Here is a 17,676-nt window from a genome sequence, read left to right as displayed (position 1 = left end):
TTGACATTATTTCAAATCTAGTTGAACTGAAGAAAAACGTCTCCACTAAACACACCTGTCATTCACATCAATCCAAATGGAACTGCATTTGACACAAAAGCTGTAAAAATTGTTTACTTTTTGGTCCAATCGAGGGATCGTTAACTGCTGAATTTCCATTTCATACATAACAAAGTATTTATTATATATTGCAAGTGTCTCCATAGCCTGGCTACAAACATTTTCGTAGAGCAGTACAATGAAAAGAGAATTCAAGGATAATAGTTGGCATGAGTGACTCTGCATTCCTATGAAAAAAATTTCTTTTTTTATTTTCCTTCCAACATATTACCCTTGTCTCTTAACCAGATACTGGACTATGCCTATGTTTCTACATAGACTTCAGACCAATATGCACTAACACAAAAATTACAGACATATTTGAATACTCAAGTAATAAAGCAATGCTATTACAGCTATTAGAAAAGCCTACAAATGTGCAGTATTTCCAGTAGGAGACTGAAAAAAATCCCTATGAGAAACTGTAATTTTCAAAATATTTTCAATTCAGCATGTGCAGACTCTAAAAAGTAACCTGAGAATGTGTTTTCACTGTTTGGGCACCTTCTTTAGAAACACTAGAAGAAATGTGAGCCCTATAATTGTAAAAGATGTATGACCAAGTGTTCAGTGTTCTTAAGTAAAATGAAGATTACCTGGGATATTTACCAATCTAAAACCATTTAAAAAGATATTTTTGGTACAGCATTAGAAAAAGGACCTTTTTCTGGCTAAGCTAATGGAGAATGCAGTAGCAGGGGAGAGTAAGAGTTACTAAAACCCAAATTACAAACTGAAAATGGAACATACAGCCTGACAATGGGATACCATCTCCACAGTAAACAAAAAACACATGTTATTCATAATAAGTGTATCACCATTTTCAAAGATGCAGGTTTTGTTTTGAATGGCATAAATTTATTTTATAAACACTAGAACACTTTCCTAAACAAGATGTATTACCTTGTATGTAAAGGTGATAGAATGTTCAGGAAAAACATCTTCAAACTAATACTCTGGCTATGAATAATCTCACTATCATTCTGAGGCAGAGGAAGGAGGGAAAAAGTAGGACTGTGAATGTTTCATGAACTCTTTTTAACCAAAATCAGAATATGCACATATGAAATAAAAAAGCCTACTATTTACTATTTCACAGTAGCTAGATACATTTTGTGGGCTGCACACACGCCTGCCTTTTGCTAAAAAAATCAATAGCTCAATTACCAAAGCACAGAAATTATCTATCAGGATAGGATTAGAAAATGTTTTAGGAGACTGAAACTTAGCTGAGATAAAGAGAAAACTATTCAATGGGTATGTATAGCATGCACCTTTGAAATCCATGTTTGCTTTAGAACTAAATATTGAAGAAGCTTAGACAGAGACCAAGTTTAAAAATATTATTCACATATCTCTTACAGACAATATAGATACCTTCATTTTTCTGCTATACATATATAAAAAGGTTTTACCTTCCCAGAGAGAAAAGAAATCTGGTCCAAAAGCAGTGTAGATGTCTTCTTGTTATTCTTTCTTGACAGGCTCCTGAACAGAACAGTTTAAGGAACCTCATCTTCACAAAGAACTATGCACTTCTATTTTACAAATCAGATTATCATAATATTTAAAAGAAGCACTGCAAGCATCTAATTTTTGATACTACAGTATCACAGAACATAAAAAACTCACCTTTACAGGTAAAGTGATACACTTGAAAATGCTGTATGACAAAATACTCCACTGACATCTCTATCATAGGCTGACAGAAACAGATATTTATATATCCAAAATCATAGCAGGCTTATTCATCCTAAGGTATTATTGGTACACCAAGACTAGAACCAAAAGTACATACTTTTAAAAACCAATAGTAATATATCTTGAGATCTCTGCAGCACACACACTCAAGAGAGAACTCCTCTGCTAAACCTTGCCACAGATTTTGCTGCTGCACAATAAAAACACAGTTTGTAAACAAATGTTCCTATATTGTGAAGCATTCATTCATTAGAAAGGTTTGAGGCTTTTTTTAAACTTACACAGAATAAACATTTCTCTATTCTTTTCCCACAAAGAAGATGCACATCAACAGACAAATTATGTGTGCAATAGTATCAACAATAGCTGGTTACTGCTAATGTAACTTAAATTCCAAAATTAAAAAATCCAGTTGTGAAGAATCACTATGACTATTTCAGCAGGCTAGAATGGAATGAGCCCTTGCCTATCCTCATCTGCCTGTTGCTTGCATCAGTAGACGCTGATCTTTCTCTTTCTGCTACAGACAAACATCAGTAGTAGTTCAGATCCTTAAAAAAAGGATACAGCTCAAACTCCAGATCTGATATGAAAATGGAAGGTAGATCAGAGAGCATCACCATCTGCAAAAATTCCAGCGCAGGACCATAGTAATGAAAAACCTGAAAAGAGATCAAATAAAAACCTATATATAGAACACTATATATGATGTATCACCACAAGTTCCTCAAGTGTTTTGCTGAAGGTATTAGCCTTGCAGATAACATCTGAAAGAGGTATAAAGGAATACAAAAACATTTCACAACATCATACTAAATTATATTAAAAAAGGAAGGTATTTCTTTTTCTTAAATAAATCTGACTTTATAGAACATCAACAATGTGCATCAAATGAGTTCTCTTACCCAAAATAAAATATGATCTACCAGGAAGAGACAAATGCAATACAAAATGCACATGTTTTAACAATGAAAACAACAAACTCCAAACCGATACCAATTTTCATAATGCTCATTTTTGTTTTCATCAACACATGTGATGATGAAAACAAAAACACTATGATTCTGGAGTTCCCACCAATTATCTACTTCCAGTAGAAAACATGAAACACCAAGAGTGTAAAAAGAAAGAAAGCCAAACTCTTAAAATTAAGTGGGAAGGGTTAGATAAACACAGAATTCATAATTTAACTTTTAATATTTTGACTATTAAACTGAAGAAAGTCTCAATTTCTACTTGAAAAAAATCTGATGATGTATTTCTAAGAACAAACAGATGAAGTTTTAAGGAACTCTTTTGACAACAGAGGTGTACAAAAGAAGTATTCCTTAATTTTATCCAATAATTACTTCTTTACATAACTCAGTTCTGACTAAGGTTTCCCCAATTACTAATTTTCTCTAGAAAGTAAAACAGATGAACTCTAAAACTCAAAGAAAGACCAAGAATAATACTTGCTTCTGGCAAAGTATCAGTATTCCTCAATTGGCACTCTTTTTTAGCAGCAAAGCAAGAACTTAAATTTGCACCCCTGAATGTCTTGGCTGAAGTGCTCTTTATACAAAATTCCGGAAAATCTACTCCTGATCCAAACTAGAAAAAACAAAAAAGATTATAAATATTTCAAAAAGAGATAAAAATTATTTCTCTTCAGCTAGTTAGATGTGCTATTTTAAACAATTAATATTATTTTTTATCAGGTCTGTAAAATAAGAAAAAGACTAGACTTAGATAACCAACTATTAAATCCAAAATCACAATACTGAAAATGTAAACAACGTCACAAAGGTTTTTGCAGAAACATTAGGCATATGCTTGCAACAATGACTCAGAGTTACATGACAATGTTTTGTATCTCTCACAAGTCAATCTAATTTTGAACAGTAAGTTTAAAAAAAAATTTCAGAGGAAAGCATCTGAATTTCTGAAGTTCAGATCTTGATGCATTGATCTGATTTATCATTTCTTCCTGCCACCCACCCAGACACATTGCACATTACCTTTGAATTACATAGTTGAAACCAAATTTGGCTTAAAGCATAAAATGCACTGCATAATAAATGCTTTAAATGAGGTATACAGATGCTTTAAAAAATAACCACCACAATAATAAAATAAAAGTTATTTTACCTTTCTTTCCCATATCTGAATCTTTCCTCTCCAGAGTTCATTTAAATCAATAATATTCATTATATCATCTGAAGATACCAAGTCTGCTGACAGATAGTCCGCAATCTTTTGCCAGCTAGTGTAAAAATATCAAAGAATTAATCTCACTGAATTTAACATTACAATAAATATGCAGTGCAGTTTGGCTGAATTTACCTATGACCTCTTAGCACAGAACAATCTTGTGTATGTCAAGACAGACAACACAGCTTTATAAAAGCTCTACATTCCAAAAAGTAAAAAGTATTATAATATTGCTCATTCAGGGCTTGTAAAGGAAGTAGTTCATATGCTCCATGAAAGGGAACAGCAAAGAACTTTGACATCAAATAAGACTGGCAGTGGCAAGCTGAAGCATAGTAATGTTGGCTGCTAGAAGCTGCAGCAAAGCCTGGCAGCCATCAGTGGGGCTATCACTGGTCTGTCCAGATGGCTTCTAGTTAACCCTCTAAATGGAGATATGACTGCAGCACAAGCATAATCTAAATTCAACAAGAGAGATCAGCCAGTAGCTGTGGGTTCTGCTGGCAGTCTGTCTCCCAAGGGAAATCAGCACCATCAACAGAACAGGAAGAATAAGTGAAATAAGTAATCAGAGATCTTCTACACTCAAATAATCTCACTTTGTATAAAAGGCAGCAGAAAAATGTATTCAGTCAAAAGCTGGTTCCACAGGATATCAATGAGCACTGAGATCAAGCACTCATGGAAGTCACTGAGTAACTTCCTTGTCCTCCACACACCTCAGGAGATACTGTATAGTAGGTATATTGCTTATTTTATCCGAGGACTGAACAGTAACCTTTTTAAACAGTTTTATTAATTTAGGATTAAGTTTAACCATGTATTCCATGAAGCAAATTTCAATCTTTTGGGCATGGAGGGGAAGGAAAGTGGAGACCTTGCCAAGTTGTTCAGTATCTGCACAATCGTTCACTTAACAGGATAAAAACACCAAATCACTGTGGTTTATATGGTGAGATATATCATGGCCTTTACATGTCAAATAGAGGACAGTAAGTAAATTACTGGAATCAATTTCAACTTGAATTAATAGTCTCAGTAACTCTTCATACTAACAGAAATTGAAAAACATATAGGAAGTAAAATAGAGTGTTTATATTCCTTTTTCAAAAGGGACAAATGAAGCACTCTACTTTTCCTCCCTGAAATGTAATACCAATAGTAATATAAAATTTGAAGTAAAATGACCAGTAGTATGGATTCATTTTAAAAAACTTGGAAAACTACAATCAATATACAAGTTATCCCATAGCATAATACAACATGAAAACATTGTAGGCACACTGAACCCATGGAAAGGGAAGAGAAAATATTTTAGTTTTTGCTCCCACAGAAAACAAGAAGTGCAGAGGACTGGCTTTTTTGTCTACTTCTGTGGTTTGCATTTACAATGAATCAGAATGAGTAATTCCTTCCTTCATACAACAGACAACTAATTTATGCATTTTCAAAGTACACATGTAAAGTACCCCACAAGCTGTTTTTATTTCAACCCACTGATCTATGCTAGCACAAAGCAGAAGTGACCTTGTTTTGGCCCTGAATAAATGCCATACCCTTTAGCATCACTTGCAGCAATAGTGATCTGTGCAGAGTGCCACTCTCTCAGGTGTTTCAGGGCACCAACAGCAGGTAAGCAGTCCTTTAACTTGGGTCCATCACATTCAACAGCCTGCAGGATTACATCAACCATTGCTCTGCCTACAAAATAGTTGTATATGACTCAAATATCATGATTCAGTAAATTTTTCAGTCATTTAAAGATAGAATAATATTGGTTATCATTGATTGCACTAAAATCAGCAAAAAGAGCAAGTAACTACAGGATTTAAAACACTTCTCACACATTTTAGCTCATCACTTGCTGCTCCTCTTGGATGAGCACAAAATATTTCACCATTGCCTCAGTGACAATGAAAAGTTCTGTCCCTTTCTCCTCTCTCACTCAGCACTGATAGATGAGATTTCTCTCCTGTACAACTAAGCCATGTCCTTTTCCTGCTTTTAACACTCTAAGCTGCTATTTTTCATTCTTCTTGAATTCCTTTTTTATCCCAAATCATCTTCTACATCATTATATAACCCAAACATGCAAGGTCATATGTATCTCCAGTTTACAAAATCCCAATCCAACAGTTGTGATGTATTTTCCTCCTCATCTTCTTGGCTCACAAGCTGTTAAATCAGATGTAAGCCTGATATCAACATCTTCCTTTTTTTAATAAGAAATTTCCTGTGTTGAGTTTTGTATTGCTTACTGTCTATGATTACTTTGGTGTCATTTCATATGGATAAATTTATTATATAACTATTTTAAACTCTACTGAACCTACCAAAGAAACAAGCAGCAAACTAGTCCTCAAGATGATCTGCAATGCCAACCATGCTCAAGTTCCTAAACTAACTTCAAGAGCTACATTAAGCTAATTCAGCACCCAACTAAGGTTCTCTGAACTTTTCCATTCACTATCCTTTTACCAAACAAGATAAACTATAATGAAATTGGTTTTTAAAGACAGATTACCTGGGGCAGGCAATTTATCAGCTAATTGATGTAGACTTTCAGCAGCTTCATCATAGATACTAAAAATGAAGAACAACATGTTTGGAACCAAAATATAAACAAAGTAATTTAGAAACAAAACATTAAAACCAATGAATGGTACCTGATGTATCTTACATCTTTAAAACTCTGCACAAACACACCTGGCCTATGAGAAACCATCTCCTCTTTTACTAAGACAGATGTAGGCCTAATGACATCAAAATAATCTGAAGTAAAACTGGAATTATGTTCAAAAGGAATTAGCAAGAAATTTTTGTATATATAACGTTGGCTGTTAGGAAACTATTCAGTTATCCTATAAAAATCATCTGTAAAAAAAATTAAAGCTATGCTAAACAAAATAAAAGTATTTGCAGTTCTAGCAGCGAATTGTTCATAGTTAACTCTTGCTTTAGTACTAACTCTCACTTGTTAAACTTTCTTGATCCCCTTGAGTCTTTGCTGATAGATGTCAGATCACTGTTCTTTAAATAAAAACAACAACATACATACTCAGCCAGAGACAGTGATTCCTGACTGTTACTGTCATCCTCCTCAAAACTTTGTGTGGTTCCTAGGTTCTCATCAATGCTTGCTTGGTAAGAGTCTTCATTTTTCTGTGTGTCAACATTTATTTCCTCCCAGTCAGAACTGCAGAACTAATCAAACAAAAAGGCTTTAATAAGCAAAAAGAGTTTTGAACATCACAGTTTTAGCTTGTTCTACAGTCAGGCAGATGGTTGAGGAACTTATACTCTGAAAAAGTTTGTCTTACCTGATAATAACCACAGATTACATGACTTGCAAAATACCATTTCTTTGCACCGGGAATACCAGCCACTGAGCAGGCTGCAAAGAGATAAAACAATTATTTAAATTAATCAATTCACTAGAATCTATTCTTCCTATTATAATGAACATCTCTGCTAAAAGACTTGGTAAGTCATTTAATTTGCAACAATTACTTGAGTTCTATTTTTCTTTGGCACTGTAATTAAGCTCTAAACATATGAAAGTGTAGGTAAGTGTCCTGGCAAGTGTCCTTTACTGACCTTTTGACTACTAGTAAGTAAGAAAACATTTGACCTCTTCTCTGCTGTGGGTAATATTGCTTTCTCTTTGCACCATCTGTTTCAGACCTGAACTAAGTAACACCTTTCGTAAATGTGATTTAGAGTTCACAAAATGAGACGCTCTATCAATATTTCTATGCAATAAAAAGCACAGAACTTGAAAACAGCTTAACATTCCCATCTCCATGAATTTTAAGAGCTTACAGTGATTTTCCCACATAAATCCCAACTATATGACATCTGTGACAAGATGAGCTTATAACAGTAGATATCCAAACCAAGTAAAGAACTAAGAAAGCATTTTTTGATTAAAAAACCCCAAAACAACAAAACATAAACATGCAGCCCCTAAAAGTACTAAAGTAGACCTTAAGACATCTATTCTAAGGTAAAAAAATTATTTAATATTAATGAATTAAGGTTCTGAATTGTTACCCAACAGACAAGTATTCTTTCTACTGAAAAAATCAGAAGGCATTATAGGAGTAACTAAAGTATCACATTTCCCACTGACTTGGGAACCAAGCCCTTTCCTACTCTTCCTTGCTCAACTGGACTGAAATTTGTCAACTCTTCAAAACCCTTCCCTTTCATTTCTCACAACCAATCAATGTAATCATCTCCTAACACCTTAGCTGCCAAAATGATGTCAGGTTCTCTGCAGAAACAGGAGCAGCAGGAACAGGCCCACACCACAGCAATTGGGTTTACATAAATTTCTGACTTGTCTCCCCCAAAAGAACACTCATAGGCCAATTCCTCAATAGCATTTGCCCCACCTCACTGTGCACTGCCATACTTACCTGGGAATGTGCTCACATCTGCATTTATACATGCATTACAACTTTCTTTCAGGAACTGATACATGTCTGCAGCAGTCCCAGCTGGAAAACGAAAAAAAAAAAAAAAAAATCTTAAAACGACTTAATTATGGAAGTTAAACCTTACTTTCTTGCAAATACAGTATAAAGTTCAGTGTGATATTACAAAGAGAATTTAGGGAAGAAGGGGGAAAGGGGTTGGTTGGGGTTTTTAACAGAACTGTCACCTGCAGATATACAATTTAAAAAAACAAATTTTCCTAAATTCTCCTTAAAATCATGTTCAGGAACGCATTACGGAGTTATAAAGCACGAACCCCCCCTGAAGTTTCTGCAGGTTAAAGGAACCAAAGACTTTCAGTCCGAAAGCGAAGGGGTGTCTGGGGGTGCAGGAAGAGGAGAGCCCCGCGGACACCAGAGCAGCGCCCGCCCCGGCCCAGCGCCCGCGGCCCCAGCGCTGTCCCGGGCCGTATGTCCGGCGGTACCTGCGGCGGTGGCTGCGGCGGTGGCTGCGGCGGGCCCGCCCGGGGCCCTGCGCTCGGCCCAGCTCAGCAGCAGCACGTAGCGCTCCATGGCCGGCCGGGCCGCGGCGGGCGCCGCTCCGAAGGTCCCGCGCTGCCGCCCGGCACCGCCCTCCGCAGGGCAGCGCTTCCGCTTCCCGCGGCCGCGGCCGCCGCTCCCTGCGCGCCCCGCGCGGCATGGCGAGCTACAGCCGGGCGGCCCAGGTGAGCGCGGCCTCCCCGCGGGCCTGCGGCGCCTTCGCGGCCGCCGGGACGGGGCCTGGGGCCGTGAGGGAGCGGGCGGGCACCGAGGATCCCCCTGGAGCGCCCCAGGGTTGCTCCCGCTGTCGCCTGAGGGTGCCGCTGGCAGGAACCGCCGTGTGCGGCGCGGCTGGGGACGGGGAGGCTCAGGCTGTGCGCGGTCCGAAAGCTGCGTGTGGGGGAGCTGTGCCCTTCACCTTGGGCGTTCAGTGTCCTGCAGCGATGTTTCGGCTCATGTAGCCATGATGGAAGCTTGCAGCAGGAGATCTGCGTTTTTGAAACAAACCCCTCAGGGCCGGTAACCTGTCAGTGGTGTTACCCATGTACATCCCCTGCGTTGGGTGCATCGCCGTGCTCCTTCCCTTTAAAGGTTATTTGAAGGGGGTGGTGCTGCATGTCAATATTCCTTCTAGTGTTATTTGAATGTAAGAGAAGTGATGATTTAATTGAGGAAGATAGATTATGCTAATGTGAGTTTTCCCTATGATAAGTACTGACCCTCTTTCTTTTCAGCAATGGGCTACTTTTGGTAGAGCCTGGTACCTCCTCGATGCAAAGATGCAGCCCCCAGGAAAACTAGCAGCTGCCACTGTCATCAGACTCGAAGGCAGACATAAACCTATTTATCATGCACTAAGTGAGTATTGCAGTGGATGAAAGCAAATTTGCTTTTCTCCAACATGCATGTTTCTTCCAATTTCAGTTTTAACATCAAGCCTGATACACAAGATTATGTTTCTCAATTGTTTATAAACTACAAACTAGTTGGTTTTCTTTCTCATCTTTTTCCATCATATCCATCCACAACCTAATGTTGTTTCTTTGCCAATACATATGAAGGTAATACATTTCTTTACCAATACATACTTGTAATTCATTTTGAGTAACTGAATTACAGTGGGTTCTTCTTTCATTTTTTAAATAAACTCACAACATGTTTTGTTGATCTTAAATGTAAAGATTTAGCTCAAAGTGCACATAAATAAGTATCTGAGTACTTCCTTTCAGTAGGTGCCCAGCACCACAATCTTGGAGTGCTTCATTCTGAATAAGGTGCCAAGCAGTCCTGTTTTCATGAGGGACTGGGTACAGACTGAAACACAGGATACTCTGAACATCAGATATTTTTTACTGTGAGAGTAATGGGATGTCATTGCCCAAGAGGTGGTGAAGTCTCCATCTGTGGAGATTTTCAGGAGCTGGTCCTGCTTTGAGCACTGGGTGTAGATGACATGACTTTCAAAGGCCCCTTCCTGCCTCACACATTCTGTGATGAGGAGGCTGGGACCATTCTTTAAATGGGCAACAATCATTGTTGAAAGTTACCTTGTTTAAAAAAAAACATCATTTTGTTTTTCTTCAAATTAGAGATTCAGCTATAAAGATGCATCTGTAATCCTGTTCATTACCTGTAATGCTGTAGTGCCTGTCTCACGAGGATAAGCATTTTATAAATAATAAAGAGTTGATCTTTCACACCGCTGGTACAATGTTTCCTGTAGTACCCATGCAAATTTTTCCAGAGATGTTACTGTAACATAAAGGAAGCCTTGAAGTTGGCTCATACATGTTGAAGGGTATGTAGTAAAGTTATACTCAATCTATTTCACAGTAGGAGGTAGAATTTGTAGTGTTGTCAAGACCTTTAAATGTCACAGTTCTGCTGTTGCAAATTTTGTTGTATCCACAAGATGTCACTGGAGACTTAAGGCTGTCTTGAGAAATAAAGCAGATGCTGAGAGGAAAATGTTTTGGTTACCCTGTGCAGAAGAACTTTGATACTTTTATGTCTGTGAAGTTATAAAGTATTTCAATGACAACTTCATTTTGTTTAAAATGTGTAAATCAGTGCTAGTTGCTTTACACATGTTGACACCAATTGCTTGGTTACTGATACTGAGACATTTAGGAGAGCAAAGTATGCAGGAATTTGTGTTTTATGTATTTGATGTTGCTTTTGCTTCTTTTTTTGAACTAACAAATATTTAGTGTCTGTGAGATAACAGCCCCCTGGACAGAGTAACATCAGGAATATTTTGTTATTGTTTAGTTTTTAATTTGGTATTTGTTAATTCATTGTTCTTGCAAGTGGAAAACTGTTGGCAGAAATTTCCTTAAGATGAGCTTATTGTGTCATCTTCCCAACCAAAAGACCAAAAAGTCACAAAGTGGCAGTTCCCTGACATTGATGAAGTCATACAGTGTTTGTAGAACTGAACTGTCAGCAGTGAAAGGCTGCAGCAGTGCAGCAGCAGGGCTGTGTAAATTACATTTGCACTTCAGCTGTAATTGAAAGTGGAGCATTAAAAGCATACAAGATTAAAAATTAATAGAACCCTTAAGGTGTGAAACTTGCTTTATTATGTGCTCCTATAAAAATGAATGGTCAATTTAAACCTTGCTTTGTTACCTACTCAAAAATGTTTTAATCAAGTGAGTCTCTTCAAATACTTGTGTTCTGATATGGTGATGCAAATGAGACTGAACTTTGGAGAAATCATTCTCACTTCAGTTGAATGGCTGATTGCAGCTTATACAGCTGATCAGGATCATTACTTCTAAAATCAAAAACTAAATCTTTTCTCCTATTTATGTGATATTTTTGAGATAACAGAGGTTCTGTTAGCACTTCATTACTACAGAAACCTTATTAAATCAACTGTTTCTGGCAGGGTGTTGGTAATACATTATAAACCTTACACTTAAAGAACTTTTGATGTGAAAGTTGCTGGTGTAACTCTAAATGTGTGTATGCTGTAACATTTACTTCTGTTGGATAGATGAAATTGTAGGGTTTTTCCCAACAGAGCTGTTGGGGGTGGTGTTTTCAGGGCTTTTTCTCTCTGCCACTTCCCTCGATGAAATACTTTTGTTTTATATATTTTGCCTGAGAATGTAACAACTTAATAGAAGTATTTTACTTACCCAAAGTGTTCAGACATTCAGCAAACACAGACACTGTTTTTATGAGAAAGTAAAGAAATACTTAGTATCATCTGGAACTAACCTTTGTTAGTTTTTTTGTTTGTTTTTTGTTTTGTTTGTTTTTTTTTTTAATAAAGGCGCAAATGCAGCATAATGTGTTAAATAGAATAGAAATTTGCCTGTAAGCCAGATTTCCAAATCTTAGCTGAATATTTGCAGTGGTTTAGGCATCTGGCCTAATGGTATTTTACCTGCTTACCTGCCTTCTAACTTGGTAGCACTAAAAATAGTAATTAAGGTTGGTATTTAAATGCTGATTTGGATGATGTGACTCAAAAAGCTGAGATCTTTAAATTTCAGTTTTATGGAAGGTGTATTTATATGCTGCTATGTATGTATTGCACACATAATAGTTGTTACTTTTACTGATTCCCTCTGTGGTTTTCTTTAATATCTTCCACTTACTTCCACCTTGCAGATGACTGTGGAGATCATGTTGTCATAATAAATACAAGACATATTGCCTTCTCTGGCAACAAATGGGAACAGAAAGTATATTCTTCACATACTGGGTAAGCTTTATAGTAAATAAAGCTTGTGGCAATGAGCTTGTGGTAAATTTTATGTCATATTTTCTTAATAATTGAAGTCTTTTATAGCATATTGCTTTAATAGGGAATTCCTGCTTTAACTTTTGGGGGGTGGGGTTTGTTCGTTTGCATGTGTTATGATGTTTAAAATGGTGTAAACATTTTTCCTCCTTTCTTTTTCTTTGCTTTCTTTTTGTGTTTTTTTTTTTTTTTTTTTTTTTTTTTTTTTTTTTTATACCCAGTGTATGTTGCTAGGGAAATAATTGACTCAAAAATAGTCAGATCAGTTGAATAAGTTAACAGATTTGGTGAGTGAGGTTGTGTCTTGTGTTAACCTCTGGACCTAATGATCTGGACTATTCTGCTTACTGTGTAAGAGAAGATACTTCCATTGACACATTTGAGACATACACACACACACACACACACACACACATATATATATGTATACATATATATGTATGTATCTACATATATATTTAGAGAGAGAGAGTTACCAGCTTTAATTATTTTATCCTACAGGGACCTACTTACCTAAAAATAAATATTGAATCAGAGGATGAAAAACAATTTGGAAAAACAATTTAAAAATGAAATGCTCTCAAGCTGTAGTGATGTACAGTAAATTGTTATACACAGTAGTGTAAAATATATTTCTGGTAGACATAACTTGTTTACAGTGGAAAGTTCAATAATCAACTGCAGACAGGGTGTCCATGATCAGTTCAGTGCTCCTATTTTATGCAGTGACACTAATTCATAATAATCTCTGAGTGTAACAATGTATCCAATTGAGGGATGAATAAATTACACTGAGAAAGCTGATTTGGTAGTGCTAATGGTGCAATCCTGAAATTGCTGAATTGCTGAGAAATTCTTGTTCAAAGGTGTTGGAAATTGTTGTGTGCTTTTTTTGGCTCCATCTCCCCTATGATATAAAATTTTCTCTAAAAACTGAACATACACGTTAAATCACTTGCTTAAGTACCTTAGTTGGTTTTGAATAAATAAAAGAACTGTACACTTAAAACTAATAATTAAGTCCATGCAGCTCAGTGGACATGTCTTCGTGATGCTGGGACTATTTTCATTTCACTTAGGCTGATTCCTAATAATGTAATTCAATCAAAATGGAAGACAGCATTACCTGACTTCCATGTAATTCTTACTCCATGCTATCATTCATTTTAAGCTTATGCAGAGATCTGAATTAGTGCAGCTTCAACATGTCATATAGGCTTTAGAAAGATGGATCCATTGCAGTAAAATTAAAATCTTATTACTGTAGATATGCCAAGTCTTGCTATGATTTATTTAGAGTAGCAAGAAAATAATAAACACAGTTCAAAGTGGATGTCTCTTATGTCAGCCACAAACTGGTTGTGAGTCTTGATCATCTGGAAATACTTCAGAGTTCTGCATCTTATTTCTCTTGTATTCTATGGCTGTTATGGTGTATTTAATAAGTAGTTTTAAAAGCATATCCATCTGCTTGTGAAGCACAAGGTTTATCATATTCAAGTGAATAAACAAGAAAGCACAAATGGTGTGGAATTAAATAGTTGACAAGATAAATAAAATACAGGTTTTGGACCCATGAGAACAACTTCCTTTTTGAGGGCCTGTAATACCATGACACCATTGTTCAAGATGCAGTGATACTTTTGTTAACATCATGCTTGAGCATGTAGAATTAACCTTGTATGTTTGTTTCATTTTTCTAGTTATCCTGGTGGTTTCAAGCAAGTGACAGCAACTCAGCTCCATTTGAAGGATCCAACTGCTGTAAGTGTTTTTCCCTTCTTCAATTTTTATTTGTGAAACTAGTTAGTTTCCAGTTATTTAGTTCCTCTTAACAAATGGGATCAATTACCTGCATATCTAAAGTTAAATTACAACTACTAGTGGTTCATTCTACTGGTAGTTCACAGAAGCTTGGCTTGTGACACCATTTTTGCAAGCAATGTTTTCAGGGTTAGAGTGTAAGTTGTGTATTTTTGTCATTCTTCCATGCTGTGCAAAGGAGCAAATCAAACTTGTTTACTTCACTCATTTTTCACTTATTTACTTCCTTTTAGTTTCAGGGGTCTGACCTTTCTCATAAGTGAACTGCCTCCAGTTTGACTGAGCTAAGCTGTATTTGAGCTTAATGACCCTACTGCTTTTTTAAGAGTCAGCAAGAATAATGCTAACCTTAAAAAAGTTAGAAAGTGCATCTGCCTCTTTTTCCCAGTGTAACTCAATGGTAGGTTTTAAGTGATATTTTTTAAAATCTTTTCTGAAATACTGTGTGTTCATGGTCTGTGAAAGAAATGGAAAAGTTGATTATGTTGAACATAAGCCTATTTACTGTCTGTGTTAGATTACTGTATATTCTAAAATGCAGTGTTCATGTGTTTGTACTGAGTAAAAAAATAGGGAGCCAGATATGAACATTTTGACTTACACAGTTATGAAGTAACTTCTACTAGAGGTTTGAATGGACAGCATTGGAGGACTGAATTATTAAAGTAGTAATGTTTCAGGGCATAATACAAGACCCACAGGGATCAATAGGCATTTATGTTTGGTTTTGACTTTGAAATACTTTTATTTGGGTTACTTCATAGAAAAAATATTCAAGTTTTTTTCCTTTACCTAGAGAAATTTTGTCTGCTGTAAAATTCATGAGTTTTATCAATTATTTGGAAATCCTGGTTTGTCCCAAGTCTGCCTTATAGAAGTGCAAGTACTCAATGAAAAAGTAGTCCACCATATGAATTTGCCTGGTTTCTGTTTTTAATGTCACAACTACTTTAAATAAAATGAAACTAAATCCTACATTTCCATATAATGTTCTGTCTAGAATTTTTCAAAACAAATGCTTTTGCAAACAGCCTCTAAGATAGTTGGGAATTACTGATAGTTCCATGTCTAAAATGGATTCTTCAATCTATTTCATTTGAGCTTCAGGCAGATGCTGAGCACTGGGAGGCAGTATAACACAACTTGATAGGGCATGAGGCTTGGATGTTCTCTAAATTACCTTCTGGCATTCGTTCTGAAATACCTCTTTTATTGCCAGACTCATAGATGAATTTCTCTGCAAACAGAAGAGGATTCAAATGCACTGCCAAAAACCAAAGCATGTTGCACAAAGGCTCAGCAAATGGTGATGTGGCTCAAGTCTTGGTCTAATTTAGCAGCAGACACTGTTTTTTTAACACAATGGTGGAGAATCTTCAGCAATTAACTTTGTCATTCTATTGAAGATGAAGCATTCAGTTGCCTCTATCATAAAAATATCTCAGACATGTTTTTTGTCATAATTAGTAGTAGTGGGTGGTAATTTGGCACAATATATTCTGTATGTGTGGCTGTAATGGGGTTTTGTGGCTGGAAACATTTGTTTACTAGTTAAATTGTGTTGTTGTGAAATGCATTGGGATATGACAAAAATGGAAATCATGATGATGCTTTATTAGCAGGTTTTATTTTTAGAACCAGCTTTTAAAACCTGAAAAAGTAGTACTACATCAGCCTAAGCAACATATGCATCTTCAAATCATAATCTAAATGACACATAATTATTATGGAGACTTGTTAAATCACTTTCACTTCCTTTCTGTTTTAATCACATTAAATTCACTTCCTGTGAAGCCAATGGAATTAGGAAGATTGTAGGAAGCAGGCTGTATCTTCCTGTGGCATCTGAATCTTCATTTCTAAAGTGTTACTTTCATCCTGGAGGCTACTGCTCTTACTCTTCCCTTGGACTTTCTGCCTCCTGCTAATTCATCCTGGTAGTGTTCATTAGGATGAGTCATCATTGCTTTTGGAAATAGTGCTGTTACAGAAATTAAGGCAGTAAATTAATGGAAGAGACTATTTCCAAGGAAAAGATGTTGTAAACTTCCATGGTGCTACATAGAGATTTTGCCATGGATTTGACTATTTTCAGTTTATATAAGACTTCTTGAGTGTGTGTGTATGTAGTAGGATTGCAGGAATGCTTAGCACTGTCTTTATTTACATATATCTCAATTCTAACATGCAAATCCCCAAGATAAATATTTTTCTGTTAGTTTTGTTTCTAGTATACAGAGTGTTTTAGGAAAACCTGCTTCACAGCTAATGGCTGGTTATAAAGATTGTAATGAGTAATTTGATGCAAAATGCTGTAGTTTATGCTTACATGGGAGGCTGAATGCTGTAAGTACAGTTGTCAGAATTCAGATAAGGTTACTGTGGTATCATCCCTGAACATTTCTAGCTCTTTCCTAAGGTGCCACCAAGTGATATTCTCACTTTGTGAGGGCTGACCTCTTTGTATCTATCTTACTAATATTGGAGCTTTATGTTCCTTGCAGGTGGTAGTTAGTGCTTCAGAGGGTTTGTGCTGAATTTGAATTTACATGTGCCTTTTTTCAGAGGGCCATAGGATGATTCAGACTGAAGAGAACCTGAGGAAATCTCTAGTCCAACTTCCTACTCGAAGCAGTGTTAACTTCTTTTCTTTGTTGAAAGGAATAAAAAACTTCACCTGTCCAATCACGTGTCTGATCTCTGAGGTATGATTCTGTACCTGAGATTAGAAAAAGACTACTTTTTTTTTCCCATTGCTAAGTATCTTCCATGTTAATATGGGACAGTGAATGCAGAAAGAAGTCTATGTAGTTGGTGTTTCGTGTAGAGCTTAACTTAACATTCCTTGTTCATTTTGCCAAGGTTTTCAGCACTTCAGAAAAATTTGTGCTTATGCAAGTGTGAAAATGAGTATGTTAACAAAAAGATAGCAAAAGTACATAGTCCAGCACATTTTTACCTTAAAAAGTACAAAAGTACATAGTCTAGCACATTTTTACCTTAAATACTTGTGAGTTCATTTGGGAGACATGAGGAGGGGAGTGTCTCTGAATCTGTCTAAAATTTCTACTGTTTTCAGTTGTCTGCTCTTCTTCAAAATAGCAGAGAATAGAACTCATCTAA

General features: G+C 36.3%; 2 protein-coding genes across 3 annotated transcripts in view; one reads left to right on the top strand and one right to left on the bottom strand.

Annotated features, from left to right (window-relative positions):
* MTBP (MDM2 binding protein) overlaps nucleotides 1-8,687 on the bottom strand; it is a 28,461-nt gene extending 19,774 nt beyond the window's left edge. The window contains exons 1-10 of the mRNA XM_058814598.1: nucleotides 8,660-8,687; nucleotides 8,415-8,495; nucleotides 7,314-7,387; nucleotides 7,052-7,197; nucleotides 6,518-6,576; nucleotides 5,550-5,694; nucleotides 3,931-4,045; nucleotides 3,259-3,393; nucleotides 2,368-2,462; nucleotides 1,515-1,587 (exon numbers count right to left, since the gene is read on the bottom strand). Of these exons, the coding sequence (XP_058670581.1) occupies nucleotides 1,515-1,587; nucleotides 2,368-2,462; nucleotides 3,259-3,393; nucleotides 3,931-4,045; nucleotides 5,550-5,694; nucleotides 6,518-6,576; nucleotides 7,052-7,197; nucleotides 7,314-7,387; nucleotides 8,415-8,478 (906 nt within the window). The 5' untranslated portion in view covers nucleotides 8,479-8,495; nucleotides 8,660-8,687. The remainder of the gene's footprint in view (nucleotides 1-1,514; nucleotides 1,588-2,367; nucleotides 2,463-3,258; nucleotides 3,394-3,930; nucleotides 4,046-5,549; nucleotides 5,695-6,517; nucleotides 6,577-7,051; nucleotides 7,198-7,313; nucleotides 7,388-8,414; nucleotides 8,496-8,659) is intronic.
* A 419-nt stretch (nucleotides 8,688-9,106) lies between these two features.
* MRPL13 (mitochondrial ribosomal protein L13) overlaps nucleotides 9,107-17,676 on the top strand; it is a 30,564-nt gene continuing 21,994 nt past the window's right edge. For both annotated transcript variants that reach the window (XM_058819574.1, XM_058819581.1), the window contains exons 1-4: nucleotides 9,107-9,157; nucleotides 9,707-9,830; nucleotides 12,597-12,690; nucleotides 14,433-14,493. In XM_058819574.1, the coding sequence (XP_058675557.1) occupies nucleotides 9,131-9,157; nucleotides 9,707-9,830; nucleotides 12,597-12,690; nucleotides 14,433-14,493 (306 nt within the window). In that variant the 5' untranslated portion in view covers nucleotides 9,107-9,130. The remainder of the gene's footprint in view (nucleotides 9,158-9,706; nucleotides 9,831-12,596; nucleotides 12,691-14,432; nucleotides 14,494-17,676) is intronic.

This window comes from Ammospiza caudacuta, chromosome 1 (assembly GCF_027887145.1).
Source record: "Ammospiza caudacuta isolate bAmmCau1 chromosome 1, bAmmCau1.pri, whole genome shotgun sequence".
Classification (NCBI taxonomy): domain Eukaryota; kingdom Metazoa; phylum Chordata; class Aves; order Passeriformes; family Passerellidae; genus Ammospiza; species Ammospiza caudacuta.
This window is presented reverse-complemented; position numbering and strand designations above follow the sequence as displayed.